The 16,123-nt window shown below is 39.1% G+C and overlaps 2 protein-coding genes across 4 annotated transcripts in view; both read left to right on the forward strand.

The window, feature by feature from the left end:
* Window positions 1–1,164: 1,164 nt before the first annotated feature.
* On the forward strand, window positions 1,165–10,816 carry LOC109064511 (RNA-binding protein 14-like). Of its 3 annotated transcripts, XR_006155066.1 has the most exons (6): window positions 1,165–1,322; window positions 3,498–3,850; window positions 4,796–5,777; window positions 6,095–6,307; window positions 8,133–8,210; window positions 8,621–10,816. XR_006155066.1 is itself a non-coding variant. In XM_042726766.1 (5 exons), exons 2-5 carry the CDS (start codon window positions 3,502–3,504, stop codon window positions 8,140–8,142), a joined length of 1,554 nt encoding a protein of 517 aa, XP_042582700.1. In that variant the 5' UTR covers window positions 1,165–1,322; window positions 3,498–3,501; the 3' UTR covers window positions 8,143–10,816. The 3 variants fall into 3 exon arrangements, 2 of the variants coding, with proteins under 2 accessions (XP_042582700.1, XP_042582699.1); XM_042726766.1 differs by having other exon boundaries at window positions 8,133–10,816; XM_042726765.1 differs by having other exon boundaries at window positions 6,095–10,816.
* Window positions 10,817–11,320: 504 nt separating this feature from the next.
* The window catches only part of LOC109064509 (alpha-actinin-3-like), a 30,968-nt gene continuing 26,165 nt past the window's right edge, over window positions 11,321–16,123 (forward strand). Inside the window, exon 1 of the mRNA XM_042726740.1 lies at window positions 11,321–11,750. Coding sequence (XP_042582674.1) covers window positions 11,613–11,750 — 138 coding nt within the window. The 5' untranslated portion in view covers window positions 11,321–11,612. The remainder of the gene's footprint in view (window positions 11,751–16,123) is intronic.

Genomic DNA, 16,123 nt, shown 5'->3' on the forward strand with positions numbered 1-16,123 from the left:
GTATGCCAGTGTGTCATCTATTTATGCCACTCCCTTCAGAAATCTAAAATAATGACAGTAAATCCTGATGTATTCACTTCAAGATACTGAAGCCCATATTTAAATGGCAATGTTGGAGATCCTTGATTTACAGTTAGAGCACCCCATTATTGCATGATTCAACTGTAGCACATTTGTCAGCTTAACATTAAAGGGTTCACCCAAAATTAAAATTGTCATCACTACTCATGTTGTTCAAAACCTGTATGATTTTCTTAATTCTAATGATCTAAAAAGAAGATATTTTGAAGAAGGTTGGTAATCAGTATTTGACTTCCACAGTAGGAAAAGTCCAATGGAAGACAGCGGCTACTTTCACCCGTTCGGTTACCAACATTCTTCAAAATAAACTCACCCTCATGTCTGGAACAACATGACAAAATTTTCAATTTTGGGTAAATTCTATGAACTGTACTGCAGCATGGTATAACAAAATTGGATTTAATACAAGTAAAGTTGTTCATGCCAAATTTCTACCTTTTATGCATAGTTTTTCACCTTTTTGAAATTTGACATCTGTTCTTGAAATAGGTTAGTCCATAAACTGTCATATATATTTGGGGGGGCAACTACATTTGGACTAAGCCCCGAATGTTTATAATGTCTCTGGCTCTGCCCTTGCCATGAAGATATTTTGTTAATTTCCTACTGTAAATATATCAAAACTTAATTTTTGTTTATTAATATGCATTGCTAAGAACTTCATTTGGACAACTTTAAAGGCGTTTTTTTTTCAATATTTAGATTTTTTGCACCCTCAGATTCCAGATTTTCATATAGTTGTATCTCAGCCAAATATTGTCCGATCCCAACAAACCATACAGCAATGGAAAGATTATTTATTCAGCTTTCAGATGATGCATAAATCTCAAAAATGACCCTTAAGACTGGTTTTGTGGTCTACGGTCACATATTTATATCTTTATATCTTTATATATATATAAAGTTGCTTGCAATTGCATACATAGCAAATTTAAAATAAAATGAACTGAAATGAATTGAAGATCTGAGGCGCATTTTTAAGATTTTTTTTGTTTGTTTGTTTGTTTGTTTTTTTGCAAGGTCTCTCTTTGCTTTCAGTTAAGTTTTGTTAGATTCCAGTTTAACAAGAAAAAAACTAAATGATGCATTGTGTGCTAGCAATGCAGATGCACACACTGTGTGTGTGTGTGTGTGTGTGTTAGTGGATGCATCAGCACGCGTTCAGTCCCCACTGCTGAAGAATGAGAGCGATTCTAAAGAACGGAAGTGAACCGACCATTTTGAAACCCCGCACCGCTTAGGTAAGATGGAAGATTATTTTCCTCTCTGTATATGTTTATGTTTTAAGTAATTCCTTATTCATCATATAGGATCAGTAGTTAACGACGGCCGATGAAAAGCGGGATGATATAGACGAGCCCGCGGTGTGATTTATAGAGAAACGCAAAGGGTTTGGGGCGCGAGCTCGGGGACACCCAAAAAAATCCTAACAAAATGAGTCATCTAGAGATTTCGGCTGGAAAGAATGAATAGCAAATACGCACGTGTATATAATGAATATATAAAACTACATAGCGGACATTGGTTGTGTCGATGACGCAAGCGTTCCGGGGTGTTTTATGTAAACATCTGGTGTCAGAAATGTTACATTCAGTGAATCACTCGACACGCGCTACTCTTGTTGTTGAAGCCGAAGCGCTATAAAGAGAACTGCGAGTCAGCGTTTCTCACACATTTCGCCCGAGCGGTCGTTTAAATGGGGTTTACGCCGTTTTCAGGGTTGCAATTAAACACTAATCATCTAAAGAGACGTTTGTGTGTGTGTGTTCGTTCCGTGAGCTCTACATTGAGGAAGTGAACGTGTTTACTCTGCGTGCACTGCGTCACCAGATTGCTATGGCTTTGTAACTGCAGCTAATTCATGTATGTTTCCTTGATGTTTACGTAGTTTTTCGTCTGCTGTAATTTGCTTTTACCTTGTTAATGTGACAGGACTAAGTTTAATGAAGTGTGATATGCAGGTTTGAGATACAGTTATGAAAAAACATGGTGTCCTCAAGACTTTTGTTGGTCACACATAAAACAACTTCTAATTAAGACAATATTTAGTTTTTACTATAAGGACCAATTTTTTTAATTTTTAATAACTATATATATTTTTTAATAACTGTTATTACGTCTTCCTGCATGTGTAAATGTATTTCTCTTCCCAATTAATGAGAGGTAAAACTAACAAGGAAGTACAAAACAATGGTACTGTTGTTATTTTGGGCAGGCACATGTCTGTAAACCATGGTAATACCATGGTGCCATGTACCTTGGTAGTGCATGAATCACCGTAGTATGATAAATATCAGTATTCACTATGCATCAAAGTACTATAGTACAGTGATAGAATAATATTTAATATCTGATGCTATAACTGTACCATGGTACAGCCACATTTTTGTAAAAGAATTGTATAATGATAGCATTTCACAAAAACCTAGGGTTAAATTCCCTGTGGGGGGACATACATGGACAACGTTTCTGAATGAAAAACCCATATTACCTAAACAGAGTGCATGATGCACTATTAATTCAATAAAACACATAGTATGTCTTACCTTACTGCATAAGTCAAATCTAGTGAAGTCACTATTATTTATATAGCAATAATAGACAATAATAGCAACAAACTGCAACAGTGCACACTCCACTCCAGAGAAAATAATTAAGAATTACTTTTGCAATAATGCATACATTATATGATTTTTAAAAATCTGTCATTGTGATTTCTACGTTGTTAAAATAATAAGAGATAAAAGAATGACCAAAACACAGGTAAAAACTGCGCTAACAACAATCTTGAAGCAGGATCCAATCAGAGCCGTTATCCTAAAAGCAGTTCTTATCGTGACAGACCCCGCTACGATAATTAGGAACCTTGACCTGGCAATGTTCAGGTCTGTTCTCCTAAAAATATGTTGATTATTTTTTAATGAGCATAATCACAATACTTTGTCTGAACTCTTAATGCTAAGTGTATGACAACTGCTATATTCTCATAAAGTAAAATACTTGGAGAAGTCTGAATACTCTCAAAAAAAAAAAAAAAGAAAGATTGTTAGCTTGTCATTGAAAATGGTCAACATATGACTGAAACATTTACCTTGTTGCCTTGTTTTTTTTTTTTTTTCAGTAAATTGCTTAAACTGCTTTCATCTTGCTTGTGATTTTTTTGTTTTTTTTGAGAGTGTGCAGACATTTTTCAAGTATTTTACTTTTTGGGAAACTTTTTTGGCCTATGCACCTCGGTTTGATTGGTTTGGAGGCATGATGAATCTCTGGCTGATTAACTGCTTAATTCTGCCATATGCAAACATGACATACGCCCCTGGAGTTGTGTACCCTTCACTTTTCAAATTGTATGTACACATTTTATGTCCTTGTCTGATATGTCAGTTAATTAAAATAACATCTTTCACTCATTTCAGCACTATGGATAAGGGCCACACGGTTAAGCTCTTCGTAGGGAATCTGGCCCTGGACACCACGCAAGAAGAACTGTCAGCCATCTTTGAGGCGTATGGCCAGGTGGTTAGCTGCAGCGTCTTGAGACAATTTGCTTTTGTACACTTGCAAGGAGAGGGCGCTGCTGAGCGCGCCATCCGGGAGCTCAATGGCAGAGAGTTCAAAGGACGTAACCTTGTGGTCGAGGAGTCCCGAGGACGCCCGCTCCACTCGACAAAGGTGTTTGTGGGTAATCTGAGTAGTATGTGCACCACAGAAGATCTTCGGGAGCTCTTTCAGACCTTTGGCAAAGTTTTGGAGTGCGATAAGGTGAAAGGTAAGAGGGTATTAAGTTGCTGCCGAAACTTAACACGAAAGTAGCCAGCCCTGCTCCTGGAGGGCTACCATCCTGTAGTGTTTATGTTTAACTCTAATCAAACTAGGAGTTTTCTCAGAAACAGCTCGATCCGATACAAAAATTCTGAATATCTACAGATCCGACATGAGCTTAGTTTTTTGTTTTTAATCAATGTAGAATTTCTATACTTCTTTGTGTTGATCTGATCATCACTCTTTTGTGTGTTAAACACAATTTGCTAAATATACACAACTTCATTTTAATGAAAAATAACAAATGGAAAAATATATAATTACAATATATGACAAAAATACTATTATAAACTAGGTTAGTGGATAATTCAGATGCAAAAGATACTCTAGAAAAATCTTAAACATTTAGTGAAACAACATTATTGGGGAACAAACAAAAGTTAGTAAGTGTAGGACTGAATCTGGAAAAGTGTTACACATTGCTCTTTGTATTGTTGTAAAATGCATTCATGAAAAACAAGTAAATATATATATATATATATATAAACGTATACAATAAAAATTAAAAGACATTTCTTTTAAATGCATTGCACAGTAATGAAGGCAGCAACATATAATAGATAGGACAGAACAAGAAAGACTATTAATAATCTTTCATTGCGCAAAAGTATTATAATACGAAAGGCTCCAATACAGGGCGGCACAAATATATATACTGAGTATCGGATCGATGCATCCCTAAATCAAACATATCTGAACCAGCTATTTAAAGGTGTTCAGGGTTACTGGAAAACAACAAGCAGATGTGTTGGAACAAGTTAGCTCTCCAGGGCGAGGTTGGCCACTCTTTATTTAAACTGGGTGTTAGAGCTCATGCAGGGTACCACACGGTTCTGCACTATTCTAACATTTATTAGCGGGACCGCATAATAATAAAGTTGTGTTCTTGTGGGTTATGCCTTTGTACACATGGAGAACAAGGAGGATGCGCTGCAGGCAATTGAGGCTTTGCATGGGACCTCCTTCAAAGGACGACCACTCTCCGTGGAGCTGTCCAAAGTTCAGCCAAGTAAGCAGACTCCAACTGGGAAAATCCCATGTGTCAGCTGTGGAAAACAGGGCCATTATGCAGGTGAATGCCCAGCTGGTAAACCCACCCTAGAGCAGTACCAGAGCCAAGCAGCCGTGTTAGCCGCCGCCGCTGCTGCAGCTGCCGGCCTTCCACTGCAGGTTCAACAGAGTGTCCATAATTCCGTGTACAACACCTCAACGTTTGACCCCACGTATGCTGCTTTGACTGGACTTACAGCTGCTGGTGCGAGGGCAGAAGGAGGAACTGCGATGGCGCCAGCACTGTACGGTGCACTAGCTAGTCAATTGTACGGGACGGTTTCCAATCAGCTCTACAGTGGGACAGTTGCAAATCAAGCACTCAACTCTGGTGCCGCTGCAGCTGCTGCACAGATGTACGGCTCCGTTAATCCAGCTCTCTATGGGCAGGTGACAAACGGAGCAGTCGCAGCTGCCGCTGCTGCATACGGTCCACAAGTTTACACATCTGCTGTAGCGAATCCAGTGTTCCTAGCTGCAGCGCACAGCATGGAGGCTGCGGTCAACCCAGCTTATACAGTAGCACCAGCTCTCTACACCACTTCCCCAGTTTACGGGGGTTTTGGGGCAGCTGACCCCGCAGCTATCTTTGAGGCAGCAAGAGCGCACTACTTTGCACAAGGACAGCAAGTTCTAGCTGAACAGCAACAGGCTAGCTCAAAGTCTGGAGAGAGGGACCGGAGTCCGCTAAGAAGATCTGCTCCCCTGCTGCCAGACCCTGTTATGAAACCATTTATGTACCAGAGGGCCAAGCGCAGAGCCTTGTTGCCTACACCTGCGGGTCGAGAGGAAGCTGCTGCACAGGAGGATGACGCTGTAGCCAGGTGAGTTGATTGCAGTACAATACATGATTACAGCAGAAGTTTGTCAATATTCAAATGTTGGCTGTTTTAGTACCAATTTACAGTGGTGGTGATGTGTGTATGTGTGTTTGCGTGTAAATGTGTTTCTGTGTTTCTCTCCCTGTCCAATGGTGTGTGTGTGTGTGTGTGTATATATATATATATATATATATATATATATATATATATATATATATATATATATATATATATATATATATGCATGTCTGTGTGATTTCTGTCTCCCTTTACCTGTCTGCGTGGATGTGCATGTGTTTCTTCTCCTCCATTTCTCCCAGATACTACGCGGAATACTACCAGCAGTACCAGCAGCTGCAGCAGTATCCACAGTACCAGTACGCATATCCGCATACCAACCACCTCGCAGCGGTGTCTGCATTGCAGACTCTGCCTGGTGTGCCTACTCAGGCGACGCTCGACTCCCTCAGGCCAGTGCTGCCCGCCACCCCCGTGCCTGCCGCTGCTGCCATCGCCATGGCAACACCCCGCGTGTATGAGCCACCGCCGATTCCGCCGTCGCACAAGGATCCCCTCCTCCGCCGACCCGAACTCGCCCTACACACCCCTGAAACCCCCTTCCGATAGTGTGCTCCACGTCCTCTCTGCCTCTCCTTTCCTTGTGCTGTGTGTGTGTGCGTGTCAGAAAGAAGCCACAAGTGTATGTTTATGACATGTGTGTGCTTGGGTTTAAGACGGTGGCTGTGTCGTTTTAACTACAGACTGGAGCCTCTAACCTTGGTTCTGACCTCACACACACCCAGTGTAGTCAGGGCTGAAAAGGGAAACTGCATGCTCTCATTCCAGCACACGTAACCAATATAACACATTGTCTGTTTAAATAAACCTTCAATCTATGGCCAATTAGTTTTGAAGGGTAGATTAGGCACTAGCCACGATGCTTTTTAACTTTTATATTCCTAAGTGTTTGTAGTCTATGAATGAATACTGGACTTGATATTTTTAAATACTGATGATTATAGTTATATGAACTTAACCAGTTTACGTATTCATATAGTTATTAAGACATTAGATTTCGATTGCATTTCAAAAATTTTGAATGTATGTTTACTCCAAAGGTGTGTGAAGTATAGGACCAGGGTTGGACAGTATTTTACATGTCTTTGTGTGTGTGTTTCTTGTTTTTCTCTGGGACTGTGGTGTAGCGTGTATGCTTTCCATTGGTTGTCATGACAGGAACGCACACGTGTACACGTGCACAGGGAAGCGACCTCGATCCACATGCACATACATACGCATCCCTTACACCTCAGATGGGAGAAACGTTAGTGATTACCTTTAACCCCACCCTTCCATCCCTGTCCACCCATCCTGAAAGCTGAAAGACACTGTGACTTCTCTCCCCTCCAACTTTAATGTAGCTACTTCCATAGATATGGTGATGTATGGGAAACAACCAATCAGAGGAAGGTGTAGCTAGTCAGCTTTTGCTGGGATCTGTCTTACTGGAGCGTCTCTGAGCTCGCCAACTTAACTGCCAGGATGCATTGTAGAATCTGTTTTTGTAAAGTGTCTTTTATTAATGCTATCATGTTTTTATAAACAGTGACAAGGGACTCAATTATCCATTTAAAGAGACACACTTCTTTTAATTTTTTAATTTTGTTTACAGCTGCAAGAGAGTGAACATGTTCTTTCTTGTGGCTTTTTCGCAGTGATTGTTTATAGCCAAAATTCTCATTTTTTTCTAGAAAAACAGCCAAAATTATGAGTGGCCTACGATTCTTATGCCTAAGTAGTGAAATGTATTAAAGTTTTGCTATTTTTTTTTTTTTTTATCTGTAGTCTTATAAAGTGAAACTGGATTAAGGCTACACGAAAGTGCTGTATATTCTTGTGGTGCTGTGATTTGGGATTAAATGAATTGGGAGATTCCTATCAGTTTCTTTCAGTCTTCCTGCTCATTTCGCTGCTGCAACTCCATAGATGACCCTCACTGCATCTCTCTCCATCTCTCTTTGCATCTACCTCTCATTTAGTGACAATATTTCATTCATTTGCCCCTGTTCGCACCTATGTGCTGAGGATGCTAGTGTGTGAATGTGAATGTGATCTTAGAAAGCGTTTTGCATCGACATTCATGTTTGTAGTTTCTATCATGGTAACTATTCTTGCCACAAGTGTTCTCAGAAGAGAAGACTTTAAAGATCTGTACATGATCTTTACGACTATAACAAGCCTTCAAATAAAGAGCCTGCCTGAACATTTAAAGAGGGAACTCAAGAGCTTTTGCTTGGAGCTTTAGCTGTTCTTGCCTTTTGATGTTTCATGATTGTTTTTCCTTTGTGAAACGCCCAGACTCGTATGAATGGGAGCCATGAAAAGAAGCTAAAGGACTAGAGACTGATCCCAATCTCACCCCTCTCTATGGATGGGGTAAGTCTAGGGGCAACCCCACTCTATACCCCCCAGCTGCACACACCATACCAAACCCCTTCCCCTGGAGCAGCAAAATCTTCAACCCAGCTTTTGGTACTTTTTAACCACCCATAGTCCCCATGCAGCTTCTTTAACTGGGGTGTGCTACAATGATGACTATCCTTGACATGCTTTTCTGATGCAAGCATATTGTAAAACATGTTTATGTGTGAGTGTCAGGAGGCCCCCACACTGTAAAACCTTTTTTGCATTTCCTTTATTTGTACATGATTGGGCTGCAATTGTAAATTCAAGATCTCTCCCACAAGGCTTCGCTCACTTCTGCTTCCATTGTGCATGCTTCTTTTTTTTTTTTTTTTACCCCCAAAAACAAACGCCTTCTGATGTGACTGTTCCAACTGAACTAGGTCCCTATGGAACTGTGGACACCAAACGCAGAGCTGGTTTGGGGGAAAGAAAGTTAGCGTCGCGCAGTGTACGGGAAACTCTCTCACTCCATACAGGTAAACGCACTGTGCCTCGCCCCCTTTCTACCTGTCGTCCTCCCTGATAGCATTTGCGCCTGACCGTGTATCCGCTCTATTTCTCCTCACCACCACCCCACCCCTCTTGTAGATTCCTCACTTCTCGTCACCACTGCCATAGCCAATTGGTTCTCTAAACACCAGTGTTATGCTACTCTCTGTCACTGCCAAAAGGGGGGCGGCGGGGGTGACCGTTTACTGCTTCTGTGGTTAGTGTGTCTCAGTAATGGGTGGGTGCTTGGTGCTCTAATAACTGATGTGTTGGTTTAGCTTCAGAGAGAGTGTGGTGATAATGTGTCTGTAAGCAATTGAATGAGTGAGACTGCTGGTCAATGATTGAAAGACTGCATAAAATGATTGTTAAAACAAGTTCACAAGGGTGGCTGATAAAGGTGTGTGACAAAGGTGAGTGATTGTGAGTCAGCATCGTCGACCTCACCTGGCCCACCTTCCATGTGCCTTTTTTTTGTTGTTTATTTGATTTAACCCTTGCCCCCAGGCTTCCTCGAGTCTACTCGCCGTTAACGCCCAGCTCACCGCCGCCCTCGTCGCATCCCCAGTGCTAGTTGTTACGTTTGTTCAGTGTTAGCCACTGCTTGAACGCATCCCCAAAAGCTCTGTGACTGGACCTGAGACACTGGCCAAAATTTTATTCGCAAGACTCTCATTTGGGCTCAGTGACACTGGAAACCCTTATCGAGCAGTGCTTGACTGTGATACACTGCTCCGCCGTAAACCAACAAGGCATTCTTATCATAAATGTAGATTTTGGTTCCTAGATTGACAAAAATTCTTAAGAAGTTTAGTTATAGTCGTACCAAACAGTTACCAAATTTGTTTTTTGTTTGTCAGATGAAAAGACATTCTATTTTAGGAGTTAATCTAAAATCTACCTTGTGTTACCTGTTCAAATGAGAGTCTGTAATGTTTGTTTGAAATAGCTGAATTCATAATAAGTAGGTGGCACAGATTTAGATCGCCTACCTGGTTAAATTACATAGCCAATAAAGGAATGTCCTAGAAAACAAGAAGCTTCAGCTGGGGAAAAAAAGACTGCTGAACCTGAGCTGCCGGAGGTATACTTACAGGACCTTTCCTCCAGAGGGAGCATGGTAGTGAAGTGTGGCTTATTTCACTAGAAGGTTCTGTTGTTCTTGATTTAACTTGATGATGATGTAGCATCTTCTATACATTGTCACACACATCTGCATTGCTTCTTGTCCATAGTGTCTGTTTAACTTTGCCTGTAGGAATGAGGGGGAAAGGACAAGATGACCTCAGTTTTAGATCTTATTCTGGAGGAAAAGGAACTGTCTGTTACCTGAAATAAGATGTCTCTTATGCTAGAGACACAGTAGTAGCTGGTACTCCCAATGTTAGCGAAATTAAGATCTTTGGCTTGCAGATATTTGTGGATGACAGATTTCCATGATGTCCGTAGCATCCGTTAATGATGACAGGTGTCTGCGGCAGATAGTTATCACAGGTTTTTGAGAAGAACTTTCTATACAGAATTTTGGTTCTTAAACATGGTTCTTGGTTCGTAAGCAAATGACTTGCCTCCTTCTCAAACTTGCTCTTCCAGCTTAAGTCTCTTCTAAGAATCTAAATGATACGCTCCAAAATTTTCATTGGATAACAGAATGCTCTTTCTGTCCACTTCCTCTCTAGAAATTGTCAACCTTCTTGTTTAAACTGGACAATAACAATAACACAATTTCTCTTGTTTGTATCCTATTATATTTAGAAAACTCCTTGTTTTCATTTTTTTTTTTAATTTGATTCTTTATAAGGATATCCCCTACTGAGTGAAAAGCCTACTCCAGTACTTTTGAAAGTCAAAGTACATAATTTTTATAATTCATGTATGAAACGAGAATAATTTCTGTTGCAGGAGATAGGATGTGAGCTGGTCGTAATGTTTTTACCACCTTCTAATGAATATATGCATGCTTTGTTAATGTGTGTATATTGCAAAAACCTTGCGACTGGTAAAGTGTACTCTCCTACACCAGCTTCTGCATGAACACTGTTTGGCATCGCATGCTTACTGCAATAAACTAGAACTATGACAGCATACACTGTTGTGCTCATTTACTTGTCATCAATTTAAAGTAAGAATGATTTCATTTTCTTTTTTTATTATTAGTAAATGATTGCATACTTAATCTCTTAATGTTGTATTCTTAAATAATATTTTAAATTTTTCCATAAGACTTTTTTTTCTTGAAATGGGTCTTCTATCTTCCTTGTAACAGAGTTGTCTCTATTTGTTTTAAATATAAAAGAAGCACTATTGTGTGTAGTAAGAATTGCATGTATAGAGATAATACAGGCATTACTATTTATTAAAAGGGAGACAGTCTGGGATTTTAACAGGCCTGGGATCTGCTTGTACGCCTATTTTCAATCCATAGCAGTGAGCTGGTTGTCGTTTCAACAGGCCCCAGAACTGCTGCTTGGGTAAGTTGATATAGACTACTGCCAAGGACAACAGGTGTTAGCTAAGTGGAGGGCACCAGGAGGCGTGTATGAGATCATTCCCTGCCCTACACTAAAAGAGCCACCAATTATTGGCCCCAGTGCACAGTTAGACCCACCTCTCACACCTTTTAGGTAGCATAACCCAACACCCACACAACCAGATCTCTTATTTATTGGGGTGCAGTCACGTGTGCTACTTTTGACCAGGACAGGAGCACTGGGCAGCAGAAGTTCTGCTCGCACCTCCACACAGGCACCTCGGACGAGTGGAGTCTGGCCTCTTCCTCCACGGGTGTTCTCCTCTAAGACACGGACAGGATTTAGAGTTCACGATCTAGAGTGCAAGGCACGTAACTTCTAATATTAAGAGTTAGACGGATAAGTGTAAAAGATGACGACTGTTATTGAGACGCAGGTGCAGTATAACAACACCTATATGATGTCTGCTACGGAAAGCTACATGACTCAGGAGGACGACTGGGACAGGGACCTTCTGCTGGACCCTGCCTGGGAGAAACAGCAGAGAAAGGTATGTTCATATGACTATGATGAACATCACTGCTACACAAACAAGTCACTTTGAGGGGGCAAGAACTTTTTTTATTTATTTTTTTGTAGTATTTGTTATATTACTTGGCAACTACAGATTCCACCAAAATTCAATGGTTACCAGTTATTTTGATAACTAAAAATTTTTTTTTAAAGTTTCATATATATATATATATATATATATATATATATATATATATATATATATATATACACACACACACACACACACACACAACTCACACACACACACACACACACACACACACACACACAGTTTGTATTGCTGTATGAAAATAGTAGTTGTAAGTGCTGTAGTTCTGGAGTAAATGATGGATACCATGTTAAATGTTTTTAATTACACACAATTACATTTACTGTGGTAACCTTTAGCTGAACTTCTATAGTCACTATAGTATGTATTACAATATGGTCACAAAAAAACTAAACTAAAACTACTCAAACTGCTTTAAAAATATATATGTATATTTTCATTTACCATAGTAAGGATAGCGCTTTCACTATAGTAATACTGGCTGTAGCGACTGGTATTGCAACGAAATTTATGATTATCCTAGCAAATCTGAAGAAAGCAAATCGTACTGAACATGTTATACAACGCTTGGATACAATTTAAAAATATTTTTACTATCGTTTCGAGCTGTCCAGCGAGTTTACATGTTGTACAGCTGTTGGTTCCAGTCGCAGTTTTCCTCCGTGTTGTCTTACCACATCCCCGCCCTCATTAAGTGTGTGGCTAATTTTAATCAGTCTTTATGTGTTATATGAGTCTATAAAACCATATTACTAATCGCTTTACCGAACACGGATACTGTTTTAGACAAACGTTCCATTTCCAGAGTTTGAAATTACCTCAGAAAAGCGCGCGTAATTTTAATACGTTGTGAAAACACGTAGCCTACTCTTTAAACTTACCTGTGCTTTAAACGGACAAATAGTCGCTCTTAAGAGTCAAAACTCGGGCTTTTCTGTGTGAAGGCAGGGAGGTTAGGTTAACAAGACGTTTTTGAAGATCATCTGGTTGACAGAAATGACAGGTGACGTTTAATAGCCGTCAGTGGAGCTCGTGCCACGGTCTGAGGTGACGTCAGCCGAGAACAACTGATTGATCTCAGCAAACCACAGATTCGAGGTGTCAAGCTCAGATACGTTCGTCAAGACTGAAAAATACTCTTTGACTTCTTAAGTTGCCTTTATCAGATGCTAATATTTTAAGAAAATGGTCACATGGTCACTTCTGGTTTAGGAAGCTATATTATATGTTTGGACATGGTTTAATATCTATTGATATCGGTGCATATATATTTTAAGAAGAACATAACCATTATTTTTTTTTAAATGTCTTGAATGTTTTATTGGGAGAGAAATGTGTTTTTGCAAGACATGGCCTTAAGCATAATTTAGAAAAAGCATTGCAAGTGCATGGATTCTTCTTTAAGGTGTCTCGCAAACACTTGTGGGATGTTGGCTAGACCTGACAAAGCTGAAAGACTTCAACAGATGGTGTGAGAGCAAGAGAAGTGCAAGGAGGGCTCATTTCAGTCTGTGAATAAACATGCCCTAAAAATAGTCCTGGACCTTGCTGCCCCATCTCCTGTGCTGCTCCCTCGTTCCCTCCATTCTTAAGACCTTTTCTGAGCTCCTTTGCCTGTGCAGTTGCTCCCTCTGTATTTGATAGCTAGCAAAAAACAGCACCATGTCAATTGCCACTATTTTAATGGCGCACATTTTTAAGGTGCACACGGTGGTGTTCCATAGCCAGCACCCCCTCTGATGTAAACCAAAGACTTTACATGTCAATACCTCTTGCCTCTCAACTAAAAAAGAAAAGGTGAAGTTTAAGAGCCTTGTCAGTTTTTCCATTTGGTTAAGCATAAGGGTATGGAGCGATATTACTCATGTGGAAGTAATAACATGCCCACTAGCGCCACCTGGATGATATTTTTTACCCAATTTTTAAATTAAAGACAATTGAGCTCATGCCAACTGATTACATGAAGCTAAGCTAATGTAAGTTCTTAACTTGATCTTGTTGCAGTGATAAAAGGCTTCAAATCAGGCTGTTAGATGGGTTTCAGACTTGAGTGCATGGCAGAGGGTCTTTAAACATCCTAAGGCATGTAAGATCAGCATAAGGAGCTGATATCACAGCGTAAATATAGAAAGTGCATCATTTTGCAATGAAACGAATATGGGGGTTGCTTGGGGGTGGAGGTTCTGCACCTGTTCTAGCTCCACTGTGCTCATATACTGGTGTACCAGTAATAAAGTGATTGTCAACATGCTGTTTCATCTGATATCTGTCAAAAGGCAGCAGAAAATAGACAAATCGTTTCTGAGCATCGCTGTGCTGTTGACTAGTAAATTCTGAGTTTAAATTCTCTCACAATCTGGCTTAAAATAACTGATATCATGCTGCCCACTAGCCTAATGGCTGCTTTTAAACAGTATCTATGACAGAAAGAATAAATCAGTGCAAAGAGTCTTAGTGCTGCCTCCTAGAGGAGTATAGAGATATTGGAAATCTCAAATATCAAATTTTTTTTATTTTATTACAAATAGTGAAACATTTCAATGAAATCCTCTGCGTTTTAAGACATCAGTTTGCTGTTGTTGCTGCAGCTAAGCTATTGCTAATGTAGCTAAACTGTCAACTTCACTGTTAAGTTTTATACCCATTTTGCTATGTTTACCTCTTGAAAGATTGAAATTCTGACTTTAAGGATAAGAAGGTGCATCTGATGTTGTGGCAACTTGTGCATTTGCATTGTTTTTTGCTTTTTGCCTATAGGACAGGACAATATAGTAAAAGTTTATATTTGCGATTGTTTTGTTGGAAATATAGCAACATTTTGAGTGTCATGGCTTGAGTTTCATTTGTCAGGTTAAATTTATATGGAATGATTAGCAACTATAGATTTATTAACTTGAAGTCCTCCCTTGGCATTTTACATTTTAAGACACTTCCGTGCAACAAAAATGGCATTAATGTTGATAATGACTTTTTATTGATATTGGTACATAAATTAATGCCATTGTATGTTCTTGTTTTTATTTAGTGGAAAATACAAATTAGTTCCACTGAATGAAAAGAAACTTTGTAACAAATTTCAGAGCAAACATATGAAGTGATTGATTAATATCCTCAAAAAGTGTAAACGTGTGTCAATTTTAAGACTCTAAGAAAAATATTTTGCTGCTGTTTGGAGGGGAGACATTTCTATATATACACACACATTACTGTGACCTTGAAATGATCTTTGACATGCGTCAAGATGTAAACAATACCCACACATTCAACACAGCGAGACCAGATTCTAGTCACACTATAAAACAGAGAGATATAAATACCCTTTACACAAGTCTGCTCAAGATCCTTATTTGCTAACAAACGGTTATTCATGTGGGGAAAAGTCATCGCTGATCAAATTAAGTTGACGTCTGTTCTCTGTGGTGTGAAGTCGCCTCTTTCTGCCAGTCATTTTTTGTGAGGGCCGCTTCTACTTCTGTCGCTGAGTTGAGTTACAATGTTTCCGTTGCTTCTGAGTGTGAACTGATCTATTGGTCAGGGCTTAGATATCAAGAGGACATGGCAGTCGTTCTCAGTGCCAAAATTCATTGGCACACTTTGCGTTTAGATCAGATTTAGATTGTCGACATTTGCGTGGAAATCTGTTTGACTCGACTTTGCACAATTAGTCTCTTTCTTCATGACTCACTTTATGATTTACAGGACATTTAGCCAAACTTTTTATTTTTAAATAGGTTTTCAGGGAAATATGAGACAATTTGCATATCCCTATTTGTTGCTACTACATTTTAATGCATTTTATATCATTTATATCATTTTTAATCATTATTTTTAATGACTTTTGCCTAAATTGGATGTATGTTGAAATGAAAATATCATGCTTTCACTGTCTGCGCTTAAACAGATTTAGTGTGAAAACAATTTTCATCCAGAAAGCATAAGCTATACATAAGAAATTGTAATTTCTTTAAATAAAAGAAATGGCAAGTAATGCATTCAATTAAACATGAAATTTTGAAGTAGAAAGACTTAAATAGTGTTTTTTTTTTTCTTTTTTCTTTTATTTATCTATAACTTCATATATATGCACACCTCCTATGAATACTTAAATATCATTTCTAAAATATTGTATGCATTTTCTGAAAATGACCCCTATATTTAATATAATATTTTAGATTTTCAGTATTGTGAGATTTTGTGAAGTGGGGATGTGTTTTGTGCTGTGTTATGTAACGACCTCTCATATAACTGGATTTATTTACGGTATAAGAGTCAAACATATAAAACATATAAAAGGAACA

The sequence above is a fragment of the Cyprinus carpio genome, chromosome B7 (assembly GCF_018340385.1).
Source record: "Cyprinus carpio isolate SPL01 chromosome B7, ASM1834038v1, whole genome shotgun sequence".
Lineage (NCBI taxonomy): Eukaryota > Metazoa > Chordata > Actinopteri > Cypriniformes > Cyprinidae > Cyprinus > Cyprinus carpio.